The 22336-nt window shown below is 42.4% G+C and overlaps 1 protein-coding gene across 3 annotated transcripts in view; it reads right to left on the bottom strand.

Moving 5' to 3' along the window:
* The window catches only part of LOC140717824 (uncharacterized), a 29263-nt gene extending 12242 nt beyond the window's left edge, over positions 1-17021 (bottom strand). Inside the window, exons 1-3 of one of the 3 annotated variants that reach the window (XR_012096624.1) lie at positions 16954-16999; positions 10464-10620; positions 398-4187 (exon numbers count right to left, since the gene is read on the bottom strand). Coding sequence is in view for 2 of the 3 variants with exons in the window: in XM_073031546.1 (XP_072887647.1) it covers positions 12030-13382 (1353 nt within the window). In the remaining variant the exon portion in view is untranslated. Of the gene's footprint in view, positions 1-397; positions 4188-10463; positions 10621-11820; positions 13837-15814; positions 15836-16953 lie in introns of those variants that run through there. The other 2 variants (XM_073031547.1, XM_073031546.1) reach the window with 2 other exon arrangements.
* Between the last annotated feature and the right edge of the window lie 5315 nt (positions 17022-22336).

Raw genomic sequence — 22336 nt, forward strand, 5'->3', positions numbered from 1 at the left:
CTCACACTGCCTGAGGAGGTGCTGGAGGCAGGTTCTGTCACATTTGAGAAATGGATGAGCATTGAAACTGTCGGGAATCGATCCGCTATCAGAATCAGGTTTTATATCACCAGCAGAAGGTGTGAAATTTGTTGTTTTTTGGCAGCGGTACAGTGCCATACAGAATAATAACAATAGATTACAAAAAACTAATGGAAAAGAGATTGGAAAATACTGAAGAAGTGTTCATTGTTTCACTGTCCACTCATAAGTCCAATGGCAGCAGGACAGAAGCTGTTCCTGAAATATTGAGTGTCAGGCTCCTGTACTTTGTCAATGGTAAGTGACTTTGTCCCTGGATGGGTGAATCCTTAATGATGGATGCTCCTGAGGCATTGCATTTCAATAATAAATACTTTATTGATCCAGAGTGGGAAATTCTTTCGTTACAGCAGCAACAGTTAAAATACACTTAGCAGTGTGCAGACTTAACTAATAACCAAGTACAGAATAATAATACACACAATAATAATTTACCAATGTGCAATAATAATGTGGGAAATAATAAAACAGAGACTATTGTACCATGATGTGTGTTCTCCTGTCGCACAGAGATGAACTGTTGTCTATGCTTATTGCATTTGGTAGGGAAGATTTTCTTTAACGATCCTGTGACTGCTGAGCTGTTTGAAAGGATGCTCCGCTGCTTATTCAGTAGGTCATGGAGAGGATGTGCCTGATTGTGCATGATGGATAACAATCTGTTTAGTGACCTCCTCTCCATCACTAACTCAAAAGAGTTCAGGTGTAGCCAAGGACGGATCCAGCCTTTGATGGTGTTCTTGATACTGGGGAGGCTGCTGTCCATGACGGAGGTGTGTGAGTTTACAACTGCAGCAGGTTTTTCCGATCCTGTGCAGTGGCCTCTCCCTACCAGACGGTGATGCAACCAGTTAGAATGCTCTCCACAGCACATCTGTAGAAATCTGCAAGAGTCTTTGGTGACATTGACTGGGACGCCTCCCATCCCCATTTCTTCTTGTTCATCTGCAAGACAAAGGAATTGATTGTGGACTTTAGGAAGGGGAAGTCCGGGGACACACACCCCTACACATTGAGGGATCAGACATGGAAAGAGTGAACAGTTTCACGTTCCTGGGTCTCAATGGTGAAAGACCTTGAAAGAGTGGATGTGCTGAGGATGTTTCCTACAGTGGGAGAGTCTAAGACCACAGACTCCAAATAGGGGGTTGTCCTTTTAGAACAGAGATGAGAAGGAATTTCTTTAGCCAGAGAATGATGAATTTGAGGAATTCTTTGACACAGGCAGCTGTGGAGGCCAAGACTTTATGTATACCTAAGGCAGAGATTGATAGATTCTTGATCAGTCAGCGCATGAAGTCAGGAGACTGGAGCTGAGAGGAAAATTGGAACAGCCATGATGAAATAAGATATGCCAAATGGCCTAAATCTGTTCTACATTCTATCAAGTGTTCTCCAATTCCAAATGAAATATTGCTGCTGTAAATGAATCTTTTTGATCTGATAGATGTTGACACCCAGAAACTTAAAAATTGTTCACCCTTTGCACAATTGATCCTTCGACACGTACTGGTGTGTCCCATGACTTCCCCTTCCCGAAGTCCACAATCAATTCCTTGGTCTTACAGATGAACAAGAGGAAACGGCAGTAGGAAGAGTCCCAGTGAATGGGAAGAGTGTGTTTCAAAGATGGGGAAAGGGGTGAGAGGAGCTCCCAGTGTTGGGGGTTGGCACGTTGTGTCATGGCAGAGATGCGGTAGAGGGAGAGTCGATGACCCAAGAGGAGGGGAAAGGTAAAAACGGGGAGGAGGAGGAGTGTAAGGCTAACACAGAGATGGTAGGGGGAGCTGCCAGCCAGGAGATGGGGGAGGGCTTAGAGGGTGATTGAAGGGAAATGAAATGGGGGATGAGTACGACTTGGAGAATGGGAGATCAGGGCTTAGACAGAAAGGGACGACACAGAGTCAGGAAGGGCAGAGAAACGGGAGGGTGGATGGGAAGCCCCAGAGACAGCTTGGAGGGGACAATCGCAAAGACCTGAGATGTCCTGAACACAGGCAGGATGGTCGGGAAGGGGTCATCTCAGGCAAGGTATTTGCAGGTTGGTGGAGCTGGCATCCTAGATAGTGGGAGGGGAAAAGAGGGTGGAGAGTGGAACAGGAGCTTTGCAGAGATGGAGAGGGGTGGTAATGGTGTAGGGGGCATCTCAGAGACAGGTTAGGGGGTAAGGGTGCTTTGCCAAGTCAGTGGGAGACCCAGAGGCCGAGTGGTAGAAGAGGGTGCAGTCCAGAGTCTGAACAGGGAGAGAGGAGCAAAAGGACATTCCCCAGAGACGGGAGCAGGGAAGTTTCATCCCAGAGGAGAGCAAGGATGGAGGGGCATGGGCTTCAGAGGTTTGGTCAGATGGGGACATCAGAGAGTCAGAGTGCGGTGTGCTGGGGAATGGAAAGGGGTTTCCAGAGTTGGCAGAAAAACTTCAGTCTGCCAATCAGTGAACTCAAATGAATCTAGGACAGTGGAAGCAGATAGACCAGTTACCTTTCTTCTTGTCAAGAGAAGGAGGCTGCCATTTTATGAAGAGTTCTCCATTTTGAGTTGAAGTCGCTTGAACAGTGTTTTAAAGTTGACAGAATGATGCCTCAGGTAATATGCTGATCTAGGGATCATTGCCAAGTATGAAGTTATTTGTGAGGTGTCCTTTGGTTGGATTTAGCAGATTTGTGAATATTGGTCTGAGTGATTCAAGCTGATTAAGAACAAAGAGCCATAAAATACTGATTGTCACTGTCTGGGAAGAGGGCAATAAGTGGATGCTGGCCCGGAACAGAGCCAATAAAATGATGTTAAAGGTCAGTCACATGACCTACAGCCAATGACACTGGAATGCAATATTTGAATTGGTAAGAAATGAATGTAAAAGAAATGTGCTGCCCGCGGTAACTGTGTAGCAGAACAACTATCGTGGATGTGAGGTGTCCCACAACACATGGAGATTCGAAATGGGACGACAAGGAACGTGTGACCAGCAGCAACAACTGCTTTTTAACTGGTAATATCTTTTCTGCTCATGGAAGGCTGGCAAAACTTAGTGGGTGTGCACACAGCTATTGGTTGTGTAAGTTCACATGTTCTCCCATTGAGACAATAAAGATACTTGTCAGTAATTGCAGATTCTCTCTGTGCCTCCCTGATAGTTATTACAAGGGGTGATTCTTGGGGTCTCAAGATGGTGCTTATGGAGTGAAGCAGTTTTAGGCTTTGCTCCAAACCTTTTACTCTTTTTTAACCTACAAACACCCCCTAATTGATCTTTTTATACCTATTCTAAAGGGGTTTAAACATATGAAATTTTTTTCAACTGTTTGAATCACTTTCAACTCGCTGAAATGTCTAAAGCAAAGGAATCAAAACAGACGAAAGAACCGCTAACTTTAGAAGCAATTGCGAATCTTATGGACGACAGACTTGGAAAACTGGAGAGTAAATTAACCGCAAAGCTTTCTACGTTTGATGAAATTTTAAAGACATTTGATGTAAAACTTCAAGCACTTACACTGGAATCACAAAAACAACAAGCAAGTATTTTAGTTCTTGAAGAAGCCGCTCGCCAGAGAGATCGTATAATTGAAACTTTGCAACAACAGCAAACTTCGACTTCTCAACAGATGGATCGTTATAAATCTAAAATCACTGATCTTGAAAACCGCTCTCGAAGACAAAATCTTCGGCTAATTGGGATTCCGGAAAAATTTGAGAATGGCGATCTTACTGTTTTCTTTTCCAAATTTTTAATGGATGTCTTTGGCTCAGAAGTACTGGATTCCCCTCTAATAATCGACCGTGCACATCCCATTTCTCGTTTTCATTCAGATTCAAGTTTGAAACCACGACAAGTAATTCTCCGGATCCATTACCCTCATACCAAAGAACGTTTGATTCGGGCTGCACGGAAAAAGGGTATGATCAGCTTTCAAGATTTTAAATTCCGTATTCTGGAAGATTACAGTCCCGAAGTTCTGAGGGCAAGAATGGCTTTTAAATCGGTTATGTCGGAAATTCATCAGAAAGGCTACAAGCAAGCGCTGTTATTTCCAGCAAATTTGAGAGTTTCTCTCGAAGACGGAACTTATCGGTTGTTCAAATCTCCAGCGGATGCTCAAAGATTTCTGGAAGAATAACATTTTACCGGGTTAACTAATGTAATAATTAGTCTATAGATTTGGATCTTTTATAAAATGATGTTTTTTTTTTACTATGTATGGCTTACATGTACTTTTTATACATGGTAAAAGTTCGATTTTGGTTCATTCTGAGTTTGTTATTTTTTCATATTATTAATCTGTTAGTTTTGATAGTAATTTACTAGGGTTTTCTTCTAAGTTCGTATATACTTTTTTATATTTTTAACATTTAAATATTAAGATTGTTTTAAAATAAAATGTCGTTTCTTCTTCCCAAAAGGCTTTAGTGCTTGGAACGTCACATCCGTTTTGATGTGTTTGAATAAGTTTTAAACTTTCTTTTAAAACACTAATTCAGTATTATTCATTTATGGGTCTTATCATTTTAATTTTTATCTTTAAAAATCCTTTTGTTTCATATATATATATATAATACTAACTTTATATTTTAATTTTTGTCATACCAACCCTTTCTTATAATATGGGTGGTTTGTATCTTTTATTCAACTTTTTTTTGTTTGAGTTGCCGTCTTGAGACATGGGGGTAATTTTAGTGTTAGATTGCTTGCTTGCCTCTTTTTGGCTTTTTTCCTGGGGTTTTGAGGGTGGAGGGAGGGGGATTTTTTTTCTTTCTTTTCTTTTTGCTTGCTTTGTGCCTAGTTTTACTTCATGGGCTCATATGAAACTACAAAAATGGTTGCAGTGTCGTGACTTCCGGTTCCTCCTTGAACTTATTTCCCTCTTCCAGATTCATGAGTTCATCTTTTTTTTAACCTTATGTGTTAATTGTAATAAATATTGTCAATATGGATAGGGTTATTAATTTTGTTTCTTGGAATACTAATGGTTTAAATCATCCGATTAAACAGAAAAAAATATTCAAAGTATTCCATAGAATGAATGCTAATGTTATCTTTGTACAAGAGACTCATGTAAGGAAGGTGGATAGTCAACGCTTTTTTAGGTTTTGGAAAGACCAACAATATCACTTGAATTCTCAAGCCAAAGTAAGAGGCGTTTCTATTTTTAAAGATTCTTCAACCTCCTTTATACTTCATGAAACAATTTCAGACCCACAAGGTAGATTTTTGATTATTACTGGTTTACTTTTTAATCAAAAAGTTGTTTTAGTTAATGTTTATGCTCCAAATACTGATTGTCCTGAATTTTTTAAGTGTCTATTTACATCCTTTCCTAATTTGAATCAGTACAGACTGATAATGGGTGGGGATTTTAACTGTTGTTTAAACCCTTCGATGGATAGATCCAAGCCCATACAAGTTCTTCCAAATAAATCGGCCTCTCTTATAAGCTCTTTTATGACTGATTCAGCAATTTGCGAAATTTGGTGTTTTCTACACCCCAATGACAAAGAGTTTTCATACTTTTCTCATGTTTATCATAATTATTCAAGAATTGATTACTTTCTCATTGATCACTGTTTACTTACATATGTTATCGATTGTAAATATGACTCTATTACCATTTCTGATCATGCACCTTTGAAGTTATCTATTAAGATAATGGATTCATTTATTAATGCTAAATCTTGGAGGTTCAACTCTTATTTTATTGCAGGACTTAGACTTTGTTAATTTTATTAAACAACAAATTGATTTGTTTTTCTCAACAAATTCTACAGCAGAGATCTCTAGTGGAATTTTATGGGACACTGTTAAAGCATTTATTCGTGGACAGATTATTTCATACTCTGCTGGAGCTAGGAAACGAACTAATTCTAAAATATTAACATTGGTTGATAAAATCAAAGCAATTGATAAGATTTATTCAGTGACCCCCAGCAAAGAACTTTATAAAGAAAGAGTGGAACTTCAAATGGAGCATAGTTTGTTATTATCCTCTTCGATTGAAAATCAGTTAATTAAATCTAGAACCCAGTTTTATGTATATGGAGATAAGTCTGGTAAATTATTGGCTAATCAATTGAAAACTGCTTCGGTTAAACGACAGATTACTAGGATTCGTAAACAAGATGGCACTCTGACGATCGACCATAAAGAGATAAATAAAGCCTTTCAAGATTTTTATACTTCCTTATATCAATCAGAATTTGCTGAGGATTCTTCTATAATAGATGAATTTTTAAGGAAATTGAATATTCCAAAATTAACAGTAGAGGATAGTGTATTCTTAGATACACCTATCACGGAAACTGAAATAAAAAAGGCTATTTTTTCAATGAATTCCGGTAAAGCTTCTGGTCCAGATGGTTACTCTGCAGAATTTTTAAAATCTTTTTCCTCTATACTTTCTCCTTGGCTTTGTAAAATTTTTAAAGATGCGTTAATTATAGGCAAATTGCCACAATCTTTTTATGAAGCTTCTATTTCTTTAATTCTTAAAAAAGATAAAGACCCTATTGAATGTGCATCTTATCGGCCTATATCCTTGTTGAATACGGATTTTAAGATTTTTAGTAAAATTTTGGCTACTAGATTAGAAAATATATTACCTCGAATCATTTCTGAAGATCAGACTGGATTTATTAAAAATTGCTATTCATCTTTTAACATTAGAAAATTAATTAATATTATCTATACTCCTTCATCCAAAATACCAGAATGTGTCATTTCTTTAGATGCTCAAAAAGCATTTGATAGAGTTGAATGGCCATATTTATTTAATACAATGCAGCATTTTAATTTTAGTTCAAAATTTATATCATGGATTAAATTAATATACTATAAACCCTTGTCTTCCGTTTTTACCAATAATCAAAGATCTCCTTTTTTTCAGTTATTCCGTGGTACAAGGCAAGGATGTCCTTTAAGTCCTTTACTATTTGACATTGCTTTGGAACCTTTGGCTATAGCCATTCGTGAATCACCTAATATTTTGGGTATTACTCGTGGGGAGGGGACGTATAAGTTATCATTGTATGCTGATGATTTGTTACTATACATATCCGACCCTGAAAGATCTATTCCTGCTATTTCGTCCTTGCTTGCTCAGTTTAGTAACTTTTCTGGTTATAAATTGAATTTTAATAAGAGTGAATTATTTCCATTAAATATGCAAGTTCCAATTTATAAACATTTACCATTTAAAGTTGTTACAGATTATTTTACTTATTTAGGTATTAAAATTACTAAAAAACATAAAAATTTATTTAAAGTTAACTTTTTACCCTTAATTGACCAAATTAAGCAACTTGCTATCAGGTGGTCTCCGCTATCTTTGTCATTGGTTGGTAGAATTAATGCTATTAAGATGATGGTATTACCCAAATTCTTATATTTATTTCAAGCATTACCAATTTTTATTCCTAAATCTTTTTTTGATATTATTGACTCCAAAATATCTTCTTATCTGTGGCAGAATAAAAATCCTAGACTAGGCAAAAAATATTTACAGAAGCCTAAGAACGAGGGCGGTTTGGCTTTGCCAAACTTGAGATTTTACTATTGGGCAGTTAATATACGATATTTAATATTTTGGACACAAGAATTGACTACAGCTGCTTGCCCACAATGGGTAAATTTGGAATGTAAATCTGTACAAGACTTTTCATTGTTTTCAATCTTAGGATTTTCACTTCCTTTTTCTTTATCTAATTTGAATAAACAAATAACTAATCCTATAGTCAAATATACATTGCAAATTTGGTTTCAATTTCGTAAATTTTTTGGTTTGAATAAGTTTATTTTATCATGCCCTATAATATCTAACTATTCTTTTCGGCCCTCTCATGGATCAAGCTTTTCTTTTATGGAAAACAAGAGGTATAACATGTTTTCGTGATTTGTTTTTGGATGATAGCGTTATGTCCTTTGAACAGCTATCTACCGTAATAAATATAATTTACCTAAAACCCATTTTTTTAGATATTTGCAAGTTAGAAATTTTTTGTACAATGAGTTACAGTCTTTTCCAAAACTATGTCCATTGGACATTACGGAAAGAATTTTAGCTCTGAACCCTTGTCAAAAGGGTTTAGTAGCTGTTATTTATAATATGATCATGAAAATACAGCCAGAAGTATCAGAAAAAATTAAGAAAGAATGGGAAGAAGAACTTCATTGTCTTATATCCACTGAGCAGTGGGAGAAAATTTTACTAGTAGTCAATTCGTCCTCTATATGTGCTAAACATACCCTAATACAATTTAAGGTTGTACATAGAGCTCATATGTCTAAGGATAAACTTGCTCGCTTTTACTCTCATGTTAATCCAACCTGTGACAGATGTCACTCTGATGTTGCTTCATTGATCCATATGTTTTGGTCTTGCCCTTGTTTACAAAACTACTGGAAAGATATTTTCAGTATTATTTCAAGAGTTTTGAATATCAATCTCCAACCACATCCTTTTACTGCAATTTTTGGTTTACCAATGGTGGATAATAGTCGTTTATCCTCTTCATCTCAACGAATGATTGCATTTGTTACATTAATGGCTAGAAGATCTATTTTATTGAATTGGAAAGAAATTAATCCTCCAACTATATTTCAGTGGTTTTCTCAAACTATCTCTTGTTTGAGCTTAGAAAAAATTAGAAGTGTTGTTTTTGATCCTTCAGTTAAATTTGAAGAAACTTGGAGACCATTTATTCAACATTTTCATATGAGTTAAATTGTCTTTTCCTAAACCTCACTTTGATTATCCTTAATTATTTGGATGGAGGTTCGGAGTTATTGGCACTACTGTATGTATTTAACATTATGCAATGGCCCATGTTGGTTAGTGTTTTTTTTCTCTTTTTTTGGTTTTTTTTTCTCTTTTTGTTTCTTTTGTTCATAAATACCATGAGTTTGGGAGGCTATATATATTGATTATTATATATTTGAATGTCTACTTAAACTATTAATTATGTACTCTCAAACATTTTGTACTCATGTTTCATTTATGTTTGTTTAAAAAACTAATAAAAAGATTTAAAAAGAAAAGAAAGAAAGGGGTGATTCTTGTAACCCCAGGGACAGGGGGCGGTGGCAGGAGTTGTGGGGAAGGGTGAGACTGGGAGGGCCGTAACGTTGGGGGAAGGTGCTCAGAGCAGGGTGAAATGGGTGAAACGTGAGAAAGGAGATGAAAGATGCCTCCCGGAGACAGGTGTGGGACTGTCTACCTGTCTGTTTCATAATGGGACAATCCTGCCAGTCATCTATTTGTGATTTGGGTCACTGTCTGTGACATAACAATTCTGGACATGTCCCAATGCCCTACCAGGATCACGTGGTATTTACACGCCTGGAGACTTTCTGATCACTGTGACCCTGAGGTGGGGAACTCACAAAGGTGATCTGCTGAGGAAGCAAATGTGTCATAAAGGTTTGTTTATCCTGTGCAGCTCTAAATGACATTTAAATTCACTGGAAGCTGGAACCAGCTCTGTCCTTTGGGACTCGGTCTCAACTATTCCCATTAGTTACCGAGGTACGGGCATCAGCGAGATCTTATCATCAGACCTGAATTGAATGTCCCACTTCAATTGATAGACAATCGTTTATATACTAATGCGGCGATAAATGTTCGTTCTCGTTCTCTCTCTCTCTCTCTCTCTCTCTCTCTCTCTCTCTCTCTCTCTCGCAACACAGCGACAAACAAACGACGACAGCCTGTGTGAACTTTATATTTCCATCAGACAATTCATTATCCCCTAGACAACAATAGAGCTTATTTCTTATTATTTTTATATCCACACTTTTAAGTTTAGTATTGACGACGTATATTATCTGTATATTTGCATTGATATTATTTTTGTGTATTTTTATTAATAAATACTGTTAAAAATAGTATCATCAGACTTCAATGGACGTCTCTATCTTTGCTGGTAAGTCACCCAGTTACGGGGTTCGTAACAACAGTTTAACACATCAAGTTTCCACAAGCAATATACAGGTTTCCCCCACTATCCGAAGGGACAGCGTTCCTATGAAACGGTTCGTAAGTCGGAATGGCGTAAATTGAAGAAGCAATTTTTCAATATGGGAAAAATTTGTGAGCATTCACAGACCCAAAAAATAACCTACTAAATCATGCCAAATAATACATAAAACCTAAAATAACAGCAACGTATGGTAAAATCAGGAATGATATGATAAATACACAGCTTAAAGTAGAAATACTTTTCTGCAATCATTGCAACACTGTCCACATGATAATCTCACGCCAACACTCTTGGCAGAAGCATTCTCTCCAGTAACCTTTCAGCTATGAAGCTGCCAAATCATACCAAATAACATAAAAATACACAGCCTATATAAAGTAGAAATAACATACATACAGTGTAGTTTCACTTACTGGAATCGGGAAGACAGTGAGCACACTGATGATGGTGTGTTAGGCTGAGTCGTCGGAGCCTGTGGTGTCACCTCATTATCTGTTTCCATCAGGGCAGGCAGGTCACTAATGTTTTCTATGTCTGCCTGCCTTGATGTCAAAAGTCGAGGTTCGTCTGCTGTGGAACGATTGAAAAACGACAGTATGCTTGACTGCTTAGTCTCGTGCATTTTTCCATCATACAGTTCTTTGTAAGCACTCAAACCATCCTACAAATATGCCCTAAACCTACGTACCCTTTCAAAATTAAAGTCATACTTTTCTGCATTCATTGCAGCGTTGTCAATCGCAGCAAAAATGTCACACAATTACTTCATGTTCAGTTCCTGGACGACTTCACTTTTGGGTCGTTCGCTACTGCGTTCGGTTTCAATTGTTATCCTTTCCTCTTACAATTGCATCAGCTCTTCATCTCCCAGTTCTTGGTCACCGGATGCCAAAACCTCTTCAACATCATCTTCATCAAATTCCACAAACACAGCCTCCTTAGCCAAACTCGCTATGTCCTTACTTCATTCACCACGATCAAAACGCTTAATTATGTCTAGTTCTGAGCAAAGTGTAACACCCTTATGAGATCTTTTAGGCTTTTCCGATACTGTACGTTAGAACTCATCTTGCTAACAAATGCACAAAATAAACCGACATAAAGCACAGATGCCCAAAGGCACGTGTTTAAGCAATGCTGTCTAGAATGCAGTTCCGGGGGAAGACTCTGCCTTTTTTTGCAGGCTGCCTGAACAGTGAAAACACCTTCTGTTAGTGAAAACAGGTAACTAATGTAGGTCTTTCGTAACAGCGAGCTGTCATAAAGCGAAAGTTCGAAAAACGGGGGACACCTGTACTGAAAATCAACAGGCAACGTCAGTCACAGTCAAATTCATCGTAATTTTTTCTCTGTCAATTAGCTTCCAAATGTTGCTACCGTCATTGCTTGCCACACCCCCTGCACTGTTTCCCTGCTCCTCATCATATCCTCTCACCTCTCCCACTGTCCAGAGCCCGAAACTCTGCCCTGTGCTGACCCGTCTCTGGTTTCTGACCTTGCTCCACTGAACATCCAACTGAGCATTCAGCGTTCTGCTTTCAGACTTTAGAGTACAGTGGTGTCCTCTAACAACCCAGCTGTGTGAGACACAGCCCTCAGAAAGGGTGAAAATGACCAATAAGAGTAGGGAATAAGGCGAGGGGTGAACAACAGAGTCAGATTTAAACAGTCTGTCGTAGAACAGAAATACTGGCAGGGACCAGCTGGGTGGAGTTGGCTGCCTACTGTACACTGGGAGTGTTGTAGATTCATTGAGTACCTGAGACAGAATTTAAAATAGAACTGATTTATTTATCACAGAAACTCCAGTCCCATTAAACGTGAACATTGGCAGAAACTCCTCCCATCCCCAGTGACCACGGTGCAGACCTGAGTTGACGAACAGCAGCAGTATTTGCGGAGTTTGACAACAACAGTCACTTGTGAACTTGCCAATGGATTCAGCAACTGTGCTGGTTTAATATCCACCAGGCAGCTTATTAAACTTTTCCCCCGGTGTGAACTCCGTAGTGCTTCTGGAGGCTGGCTGAATGATTGAATCCCTTCCCACACTCTGAGCAGGTGAATGGCCTCTCCCCAGTGTGAACTTGCTGGTGTTTCTTCAGGTAAGATGAGTTGCAGAATCCCTTCCCACATTCAGAGCAGGTGAATGGCCGCTCCCCAGTGTGAACTTGGTAGTGCGACACAAGGTTGCACGACTGAGAGAATCCCTTTCCACAATGTGAGCAGGTGAACGGCCTCTCCCCAGTGTGAATTCGCTGGTGTCGCTTCAGGTGGGCTGAGTGACTGAAGCCCTTCCCACAGTCCAAGCAGGTGAACGGCCTCTGCCCAGTGTGAACGTGCTGGTGCGCCAGTAAATTAGATAACTGACTGAACCCCTTCCCGCAGTCTGAGCAGGTGAAGGGCCTCTCCCCGGTGTGAACCCTCAAGTGTGCCAGTAGGTCAGATGATCGAGTGAACCCCTTCCCGCAGTCTGAGCAGGAAAACGGCCTCTCCCCCGTGTGAACTCGTTGGTGTATCTTCAGTTGAGATGACTGACTGAACCCCTTCCCGCAGTCTGAGCAGGTAAACGGCCTCTCCCCAGTGTGAACTCGCTGGTGTTTCTTCAAGTAAGACGAGTGACTGAATCCCTTCCCACATTCAGAGCAGGTGAACGGCCTCTGCCCGGTGTGAACGCGCTGGTGCGCCAGTAAATTAGATAACTGACTGAACCCCTTACCACATTCAGAGCAGGTGAAGGGCCTCTCCCCAGTGTGAATTCGCTGGTGTCGCTTCAGGTAGGTCGAGTGACTGAAGCCCTTCCCACAGTCCGAGCAGGTGAATGGCCTCTCTGCGGTGTGAACGTGCTGGTGTGCCAGCAAATTAGATAACCGACTGAACCCCTTCCCACAGTCTTTGCAGGTGAACGGCCTCTCCCCGGTGTGAACTTGCTGGTGTTGCTTCAGGTCTGACGATCGACTGAACCCCTTCCCGCAGTCCGAGCAGGTGAAGGGCTTCTCCCCAGTGTGAATTCGTTGGTGCACCAATAAATTAGATAACTGACTGAACCCCTTCCCACATTCAGAGCAGGTGAATGGCCTCTCCCCAGTGTGAACTCTCTGGTGCACCAGTAAATTAGATAACTGACTGAACCCCTTCCCACAGAGTGAACAGGTGAACGGCCTCTCCCCAGTGTGAATTCGTTGGTGCACCAATAAATTAGATAACCGACTGAACCCCTTCCCACAGTCTGAGCAGGTGAATGGCCTCTCCCCTGTGTGAACTGACTGGTGAGCCAACAGGTCAGATGAGTGAGTGAATTTCTTCCCACATTCTGAGCAGGAGAACATCATCTCCCTGGTGTGAATTGACAGTTATGTCTACAGGTGGGATGGCTGAGTGATTCCACAGTCTGAGTCGGTGAATTGACCCTCTCTCGTGTGTACTCGCTGGTGTCTCTGTAGTTGGGGTGAATCCCTTCCCACAGCCTGAGCAGGTGAACAGCCTCTCTGCAGGGAGAACTCACTCGTGTGTCAGCAGATCAGATTACCGAGTGAATCTCTTCCCACACATGGAACAATTGAACAGTCTCTCCCCTGACAGCCCACTGGTGTCTCTGCAGGTCAGCTGAGTGAGTGAATCCCTTCCTACACAAACAGCAAGTGATCGACCCTTCACTGCTCTGAGTTTCCTGATGTATCATCAGCTTGGATGAATCACTTCCCGCAGACTGAACAGATTAATAAATGCTGGTGTGTTCTCAGCACCCCGGTTCCAGTGGATCGCGCTCAGAGACGTCTTCATTTCCTAGGACCAACAACAGATACACTGGTGTTACAACGGGAATATCTGGTCAGTCCTTAAATATCTGGACAGAATCATTAGAACTGATGTGCTGTTGTGTTTGAGATACCTGCACACAAATTCTTTGTTGTGTCTATCCCACCTGTAAAATGATTTACAAAAGCCATCAATGGGTGAAGCGCAGCATTTCAGATGAAATAAATTCAATCTCTACGGTCAGGACTGACAGCACACTGTTACAGGGGGGTGCAACCCAAGTTGGAGGAACAACTCCTGATTTTTCTAACTGAGCACGGACCAGGAACCCCGACTGTCCATCCAGTTCTCCGACTGGTCTTCTGACTGTATCAGAACGGGCCTTTCCTGCTTGACTTCAGTCTGTGACGTGGCTCAGTTTGTCTCTCTCCATTTGTATTATTTCCAGTTCTGGTCACGTCCCAGAGCACTACAAAGGCACATGGTATTACACGGCCGATCCCAGAGACTTCCTGATCACTCTGACCCCCTCCCCAGGTGATTGATGGCAGTGAAATCATCGATGGCAACGAATATGAAGGGGAGGCCAGTTGTCTTTCCCATTGGAGTGTGGCACTTTTGTGATGTGAAAGCCACAGGTCACTCGTTACCCAGGAGAAAGGTGTTTGATGTCATTATGTACCCAGAGAGAATGGTACAAAACATGTTCTCATGGGTAGAAAGGTCCAGAGAAAGAGCACAAACAAAGGTGGTTTTCTCAAGAACTAAATCTGATGGAAGGATTTTGTTCTTTCTCCCCCCATGCAGCAATAACTGACGTTTTCATTGACTGGAGGGTGGACTCTCCATCTGAGATCGACTCAGAAATAGGTTTTTGTTCTGAGTGCCGAATCCTTGGATTCAGAAAGCTGGAGCTCGGCAGTGTCTGACGGATCCATCCACTGCCATTCCCTCCACCTGCACTTCCAAACACACCCTATGGACTGCTCAGAAAGATGCTAGAGTTATCATCCATGGCTGCCTCTATACCCAGAAACATCCACGGAGGCCAACAGCAGACTGTCGTTCAAGAGAGTGAACCCTTATATCATGACAGGCTCCAATGGAGTAAGTGGCAGGGCTGTGGAACCTGTGACAACCAACTAGTGGGGATATTCAAAGACATTTCCAATCCCTCAGAGTTTACAACCTGCTTCAAAAGGACAACAATCACACCAGTGCCCAAGAAGAGCAGGGTGCATTGCCAACAACCATCATCCAGTAGCTCTACGGCGATGAACTGCTTTGAGGGGTTGGTCATGGTTAGGATCAACACTTGTCTCAGGAAGGACCCGGACCCACTGCAATTTGCCTATCGCCACAATAGGTCTACAGCAGGTGCAATCTCAATGGTTCTTCATGCGGCCTTCAATCACCTGGATAATATAAATACTGATATGTCACCACAACTCAGAGCTTCAGGAAGTTCTGATTGAAAAGCTGCAAAACCTGGTCCTTTTTACCAAGAACTGGATCTGCATCTTGGAACTTCCTCACCGGAAGACCACAATCCGTGCGGATTGGAAATAACATCCTCACCTCGCTGACAACACCGGCACACCTTAAGATTGCTCTACCCTCTCTACACCAATGACTGTGTAGCTGGGCACAGCTCAAACGTCATCTGTAAACTTGCTGATGACACAACAGTTGTTGCCATAGTTTCAAATTGTGATGAGACCTCATACAGGAGCGAGATACAGCAGCTAGTTAAGTGGTGTGGCAGCAATAACGTTGCACTCAGCGTCAGTAAGACCAACAGACTGAAGGGTAAGATAAGGGAACACAAACCAGTCCTCATAGAGGGATCAGGATTGGAGACAGTGAGCAGTTTCAAGTTCTGTGGTTTCAACATCTCTGAGGATCTATCCTGGGGCCAACATATTGATGCAGCTACAAAGAAGGCACAACAGCAGCAATAGTTTATTTGGAGTTTGAGATCTGGTATGTCATCAAAGACACTCACGATTTTCTACAGATATAGTATGGAGACCATTCCAAATCACTGTCTGGTATGGGGGTGGGGAGAACTACTGCATAGGACCGAAAGAAGCTGCAGAAAGTTGTAAACACTGTCAGCTCCATCATGGGCACCAGCCTCCACAGCGTCTAGAACATCTTCACTGTTTGATGCCTCGCAAAGCAGGTGTCCATCATGAAAGACACCCATCACCCAGAACATTGCCACCATCAGGGAGGAGGTACCGAAGCCTGAAGGCACACACTCAAAGATTCAGGGATCGTTCCCCTCTGCCATCAGATTTCTGAATGGACATTGAACCCATGAACACTGCCTCATGACTTACATATCAGAATCAGGTTTATTATCACCAGCATGTGACATGAAATTTGTTAAGTTAGCTACTGCAGTTCAGTACAATACACAATCTAGCAGAGAGAAAAATAAATAAAACATAATAATAGATAAACAAGTAAATTAATTATGTATATTGAATAGATTTTTTAAAATGTGCAAAAACAGAAATACTGTATATTAAAAAAGTGAGGTAGTGTCCAAAGCTTCAATGTCCATTTAGGAATCAGATGGCAGAGGGGAAGAAGCTGTTCCTGAATTGTTGAGCGCGTGCCTTCAGGCTTCTGTATTTCCTACCTGATGGTAACAGTGAGAAAAGGACATGCCCTGGGTGCTGGAGGTCCTTAATAATGGACGCTGCCTTTCTGAGACACCGCCCCCTAAAGATGTCCACAGTACTTTGTAGGTTAATGCCCAAGATGGAGCTGACGAGATTTACAACCCTCTGCAGCTTCTTTCAGTTTTATACTTAAATAATTCTGTTTTATTATGTTATTACATTTCACTTCTGCCTCAAAACGACAAATTTCACGGTACACGCCAGTGATATTAAACCTGGTTCTGAACGAGACTCGTCTGTCCATCACGGACACAGTGATGCGCATGCGCCACAGAAACGACGCCACGTCCTCCCCTGATCAACTCAGAGCTCCCCGGGGCCCCGGAACGGATCGTGGGGGAAAAGGACCGGGAATGTCCCCGAGTGCGGGGTCACGGTGTGTCCGGAACTCGCAACAACAGTCTCTCAGTCGCGCAGTGGATGAAACCCCCGCCCGCAGCCCCGCTCCTACCTGCTGCTGATTCTCCCGAGCATGTCGTCCACCCAGCGCATGCGCAGTTTTCGGGAACGATCTGTGACCCTCACGCCTGCGCATTTGGTCGCTAAGCCCCAATTTTCAAGCGCAGAGGTTTCTGGGTATCCACGGTGCCATTGAAGCAAAGACCAGTTCCACAGATAAATGTATTTATGTAGAAAACTCAGCAGCAACTTAAACACAGCGTATTCAGCGTCAACAGGCAATCTGTGTGACAAAGTCCAACTCACTTACAAATGCAGATATAAAACACATGAGATTCAGCAGATGTAAAGCGCTGCAGGAAGTCAGCAGGTCAGGCAGCATCTAAACAGAGGAATAAACTGTCTGGGGATGATGAAGTATCTCGGACATTACATCGGCTCTGAGTCCCTCTCCACAGATGCTGCCTGATCCACTGAGTTCCTCCAGCATTTTGCAAACACAAATCTCTCTCTTCAGTCAATCAGTTTCCAAATGTTGCTGAACTTTCATTTGTAGCCTCATCCTCCTGGTCTGATTCCCTCCTCGTGTTCCCCGTAAACTCTACCAAAGCCCCAAAGCCCTCATTTGTGCTGACCCCTCTTGTTTCTGCTCCATTGAATATTTACCAACCACTCTGCTGTCATACTTCAGAGGAGAGTGGTGTGGTACAACAGCCCGGCTGTGTGAGGCACAGCCCTTCAAAATCAGTGAAAATGACCCAAAACATTGAACAGAGCAGGGCAGATAGTTAGAAATTCAAGGTAAACCTTTTCATCCACACACTGGTGTTGTAAGAGCTCTTGTGACTGAATGAATCCCGTCCCACACACGGACAGGTGAATGGTCTCTCCTCCTGTGAACTTGCTGGTGTATCTGCAGGTGCAGTGGCTTAGTGAATCCCCTCCAAAATGAGAGGCAGTGAATTTCAGCTCAGTAGTGTCAACTCTTCGGCCATTTATGAGGTCAGATCATGGACATGTCCACATATTGGGGTTCTGCTTGCAAACACTGGTGTGCTGTCTTCTCAACCATCTCCTGCTTCACTTTCAACCATCGGTAGCACTCGAATGCTGGGGAACTGACAGACACAGTCGAAGAGACACGCTGTTGCATTTGAGATTCTCAGACAGAAATTCTCTGCCTTTTCTGCCCTGCGGAATGTTTGCAAAAAAGATCAACAGGCGAATGAGAACATCTCAGCTGAGATTATTTTTGTTTTCATGTTGATGTCTGATGTTACACTGTCACGGCGTGGCTGAACACTATTCGGAGGAACAACACTTCGAACTGGTTCAGACAATAGGACACAACATCAAATTCTCTGTTTTCCTCTCTGCCCATCAACCTGTGACTTGGCTCAGTGTGTCTCCATTAGTGTAGACTCACGTTCTGGGTTTGTCCCACAGACCTGTTGAAGCACACAACACTTACAGAGCTGCTTCGTGAGAGTTTCTGCTGATTGTGACCCTGCTGGCATTTGACGGTGGTAAACTCAGAGTCAGCAATGCCATGAAGCCTCAAGACAATGTGATCAAGCTTTCTCGGTGCAGATGGACACTGCGGTATTATTACCATGTGAAAGCTCCTGGTCACTTGTTACCCATTACGTTATTGTGGACTTTTACAAATAAAATCGCATCAGGCCCTTTCTGTTTCAGGAAAACCATGACAACTCATTTATTGTCCTCCAAACGCAGAAACATAAAGCACAGTTTAAAAATCAACTTCACGTACTTACATCATAACGTCAGTCCAGCTTCTTAAAGAGAAACACAACTCAATGTCGGTGGTCATTAATTATGCACATTTCTACCCATTATTTTACCCTACATAGACCCCCTCAAATCCTCTCACTGCTCCCCCTCTGTGATCTTTATAGCAGTTTATTTCATTTTAATGACACTTGCTGGATGATACGGACAAACATGTCAAGATCCCTCAGTGCTCCTAAGGGTGCTGCCTGTACAGTTGAATTTCCTCCAACATTTGACCTGTAAAACTCCTCACACTTGTCTAGATTGAACTACATCACCCATTTCTCCATCCATGATTCCAAATGGTCTACATCCACCTCTGTCTGTTTGAAAACTTTCCTCTCCATCTACACCACTACACCAACATTCGTGTCATCAGAGATCTGATCAGCCCGTGTGCATTTCAATCTGATCAGACAGAGGTCCCATATCTGATCACTGTGGGCACACTGGTTACATATCTTCAGTCAAAATCATTTTCAATTCCATCAGCCCAAATGTTGCTGGACAATACACACCATTCAAACCCTCCCGCTCAGAGACTTGGGGAAAGTTACATATTTCTCACAAGAACAGAGTTGGATTCAATGGCCTGGTCTTGTTGCTCTGGATGCTCTGCTGCAAAGTCCATTCAGAGTAGTTCAATGTAACCAGATACATCATCCCTGAGATACCAATATACAACATTGTGTCACAAACAAGAGAAAATCTGCAGATGCTGGAAATCCAAGCAACACACACAAAATGCTGAAGGAACTCAGCAGGCCAGGTAGCATCTATAGAACAAAAAGATGCAGTCAATCTCGAGGAACTCAGCAGGTCGGGAAGCATCCGTAGAAACGAGCAGTCAACATTTCGGGCCGAGACCCTTCGTAACATTGAATGCTCGTTTCCACGGATGCTGCCCGACCTGCTGAGTTGTACGTATTGATTTGGCCACAACCTCTGCAGTGTACTTTGTGGATACAGTCAATTTTCTGGCAGGTCTTAAGGAGAAAACTTGAGGAGCAGATTTAAAAGCTGGGGGTAGGGGAGAGCAAAAATAAGGTGAGTGAATGGAACATCCTTTAAGGGAACCATTGAAGTTAAGAGCTGCTAAGTTGGTTAGTGAAAGAGACAGGAGGTCATGGAAGAAAGAAAAGAGGGAAGGAACACTGGAGGCAGGTGGTGCATGGGTAGGATGATGGGAAATGCTGAAGGAGGGGTCAGAGGGAGGTATACCAGAAATGTCAGAATTCGATATTCATGCCATCAGGGTGGAGGATACCCAGACAAAATATAAGGTGTTGATCCTCCAACAAATGTGTGGCCACATCACATTGCATGATATTATTTTAAAAACTAAAAAGAATTCAATTATGAGGATGAACTTTATACATTTACACTGCATGAGAGACTGGGAGAAACAGTCCCAAGTACCAACGCCCACTCTGTACCAGAGACTGACAGGTACAGAATGAACCCCACACTCTCACACTGTACCAAAGATTGACAGGTACAGAATGAACCCCACACTCTCACACTGTACCAGAGATTGACAGGCACAAAATGAACCCCACACTCTCACACTGTACCAGAGATTGACAGGGACAAAATGAACCCCACACTCTCACACTGTACCAGAGATTGACAGGGACAAAATGAACCCCACACTCTCACACTGTACCAAAGATTGACAGGCACAAAATGAACCCCACACTCTCACACTGTATCACAGACTGACAGGTACAGAATGAACCCAACACTCTCACTGTACCAGAGATTGACAGGCACAAAATGAACCCCACACTCTCACACTGTACCAGAGATTGACAGGGACAAAATGAACCCCACACTCTCACACTGTACCAGAGAGTGACAGGTACAGAATGAACCCCACACTCTCACACTGTACCAGAGACTGACAGGTAGAGAATGAACCACACACTCTCACACTGTATCAGAGATGTACAGGCACAAAATGAACCCCACACTCTCACACTGTATCAGAGACTGACAGATAGAACATGCACCCTACACTCTCACACTGTACCAGAGACTGACAGGTACAGAATGAACCCCACACTCTCACACTGTACCAGAGACTGACATGTACAGAATGAATCGTGCACTCCCACACTGTACTAGAGAGTGACAGGTTCAGAATGAACCCTGCACTCTCAAACTGTACCAGAGACTGACAGGTAGAGAAAGAACCCCACACCCTCACTGTACCAGAGACTGACAGGTAGAGAATACCCCACACTTTCACACTGTAGCAGAGAAGTACAGGTACAGAAAGTACCTCATACTCTCACACTGTACCAGAGATTGACAGGCACAAACTGAACCCCACACTCTCACATTGTACCAGAGAGGTACAGGTACAGAATGAACCCCACACTCTCACATTGTACCAAAGAGTGACAGGTACAGAATGAACCCCAGTCTCTCACACTGTACCAGAGACTGACAGGTAGAGAATGAACCCCACACTCTCACACTGTATCAGAGATGTACAGGCACAAAATGAACCCCACACTCTCACACTGTATCAGAGACTGACAGATAGAACATGCACCCTACACTCTCACACTGTACCAGAGACTGACAGGTACAGAATGAACCCCACACTCTCACACTGTACCAGAGACTGACATGTACAGAATGAATCGTGCACTCCCACACTGTACTAGAGAGTGACAGGTTCAGAATGAACCCTGCACTCTCAAACTGTACCAGAGACTGACAGGTAGAGAAAGAACCCCGCACCCTCACTGTACCAGAGACTGACAGGTAGAGAATACCCCACACTTTCACACTGTAGCAGAGAAGTACAGGTACAGAAAGTACCTCATACTCTCACACTGTACCAGAGATTGACAGGCACAAACTGAACCCCACAATCTCACATTGTACCAGAGAGGTACAGGTACAGAATGAACCCCACACTCTCACATTGTACCAAAGAGTGACAGGTACAGAATGAACCCCAGTCTCTCACACTGTACCAGAGACTGACAGGTAGAGAATGAACCCCACACTCCCACACTGTAACAGAGACTGACAGGTAGAGAATGAACCCCACACTCCCACACTGTAACAGAGACTGACAGGTAGAGAATGAACCCCACACTCTCACACTGTATCAGAGACTGACAGATAGAACATGAACCCCACACTCTCACACTGTACCAGAGACTGACAGGTACAGTATGAACCCCACAGTCTCACACTGTATCAGAGACTGACAGGTACAGAATGAACCCCACACTCTCACATTGTATCAGAGAGTGACAGGTACAGGATGAACCCCACACTCTCACATTGTACCAGAGATTTACTGGCACAAAATGAACCCCACACTCTCACACTGTATCAGAGATGTACAAGTACAGAATGAACCCCACACTCACACTGTACCAGAGATTGACAGGCACAAAATGAACCCCACACTCTCACAATGTATCAGAGACTGACAGATAGAACATGAACCCCACACTCTCACACTGTACCAGAGACTGACAGGTACAGAATGAACCCAACACTCTCACACTGTACCAGAGACTGACAGGTACAGAATGAATCCTGCACTACTACACTGTACCAGAGAGTGACAGGTACAGAATGAACCCCACACTCTCACACTGTACCAGAGACTG

The sequence above is a fragment of the Hemitrygon akajei genome, chromosome 28, assembly GCF_048418815.1.
Source record: "Hemitrygon akajei chromosome 28, sHemAka1.3, whole genome shotgun sequence".
NCBI lineage: Eukaryota > Metazoa > Chordata > Chondrichthyes > Myliobatiformes > Dasyatidae > Hemitrygon > Hemitrygon akajei.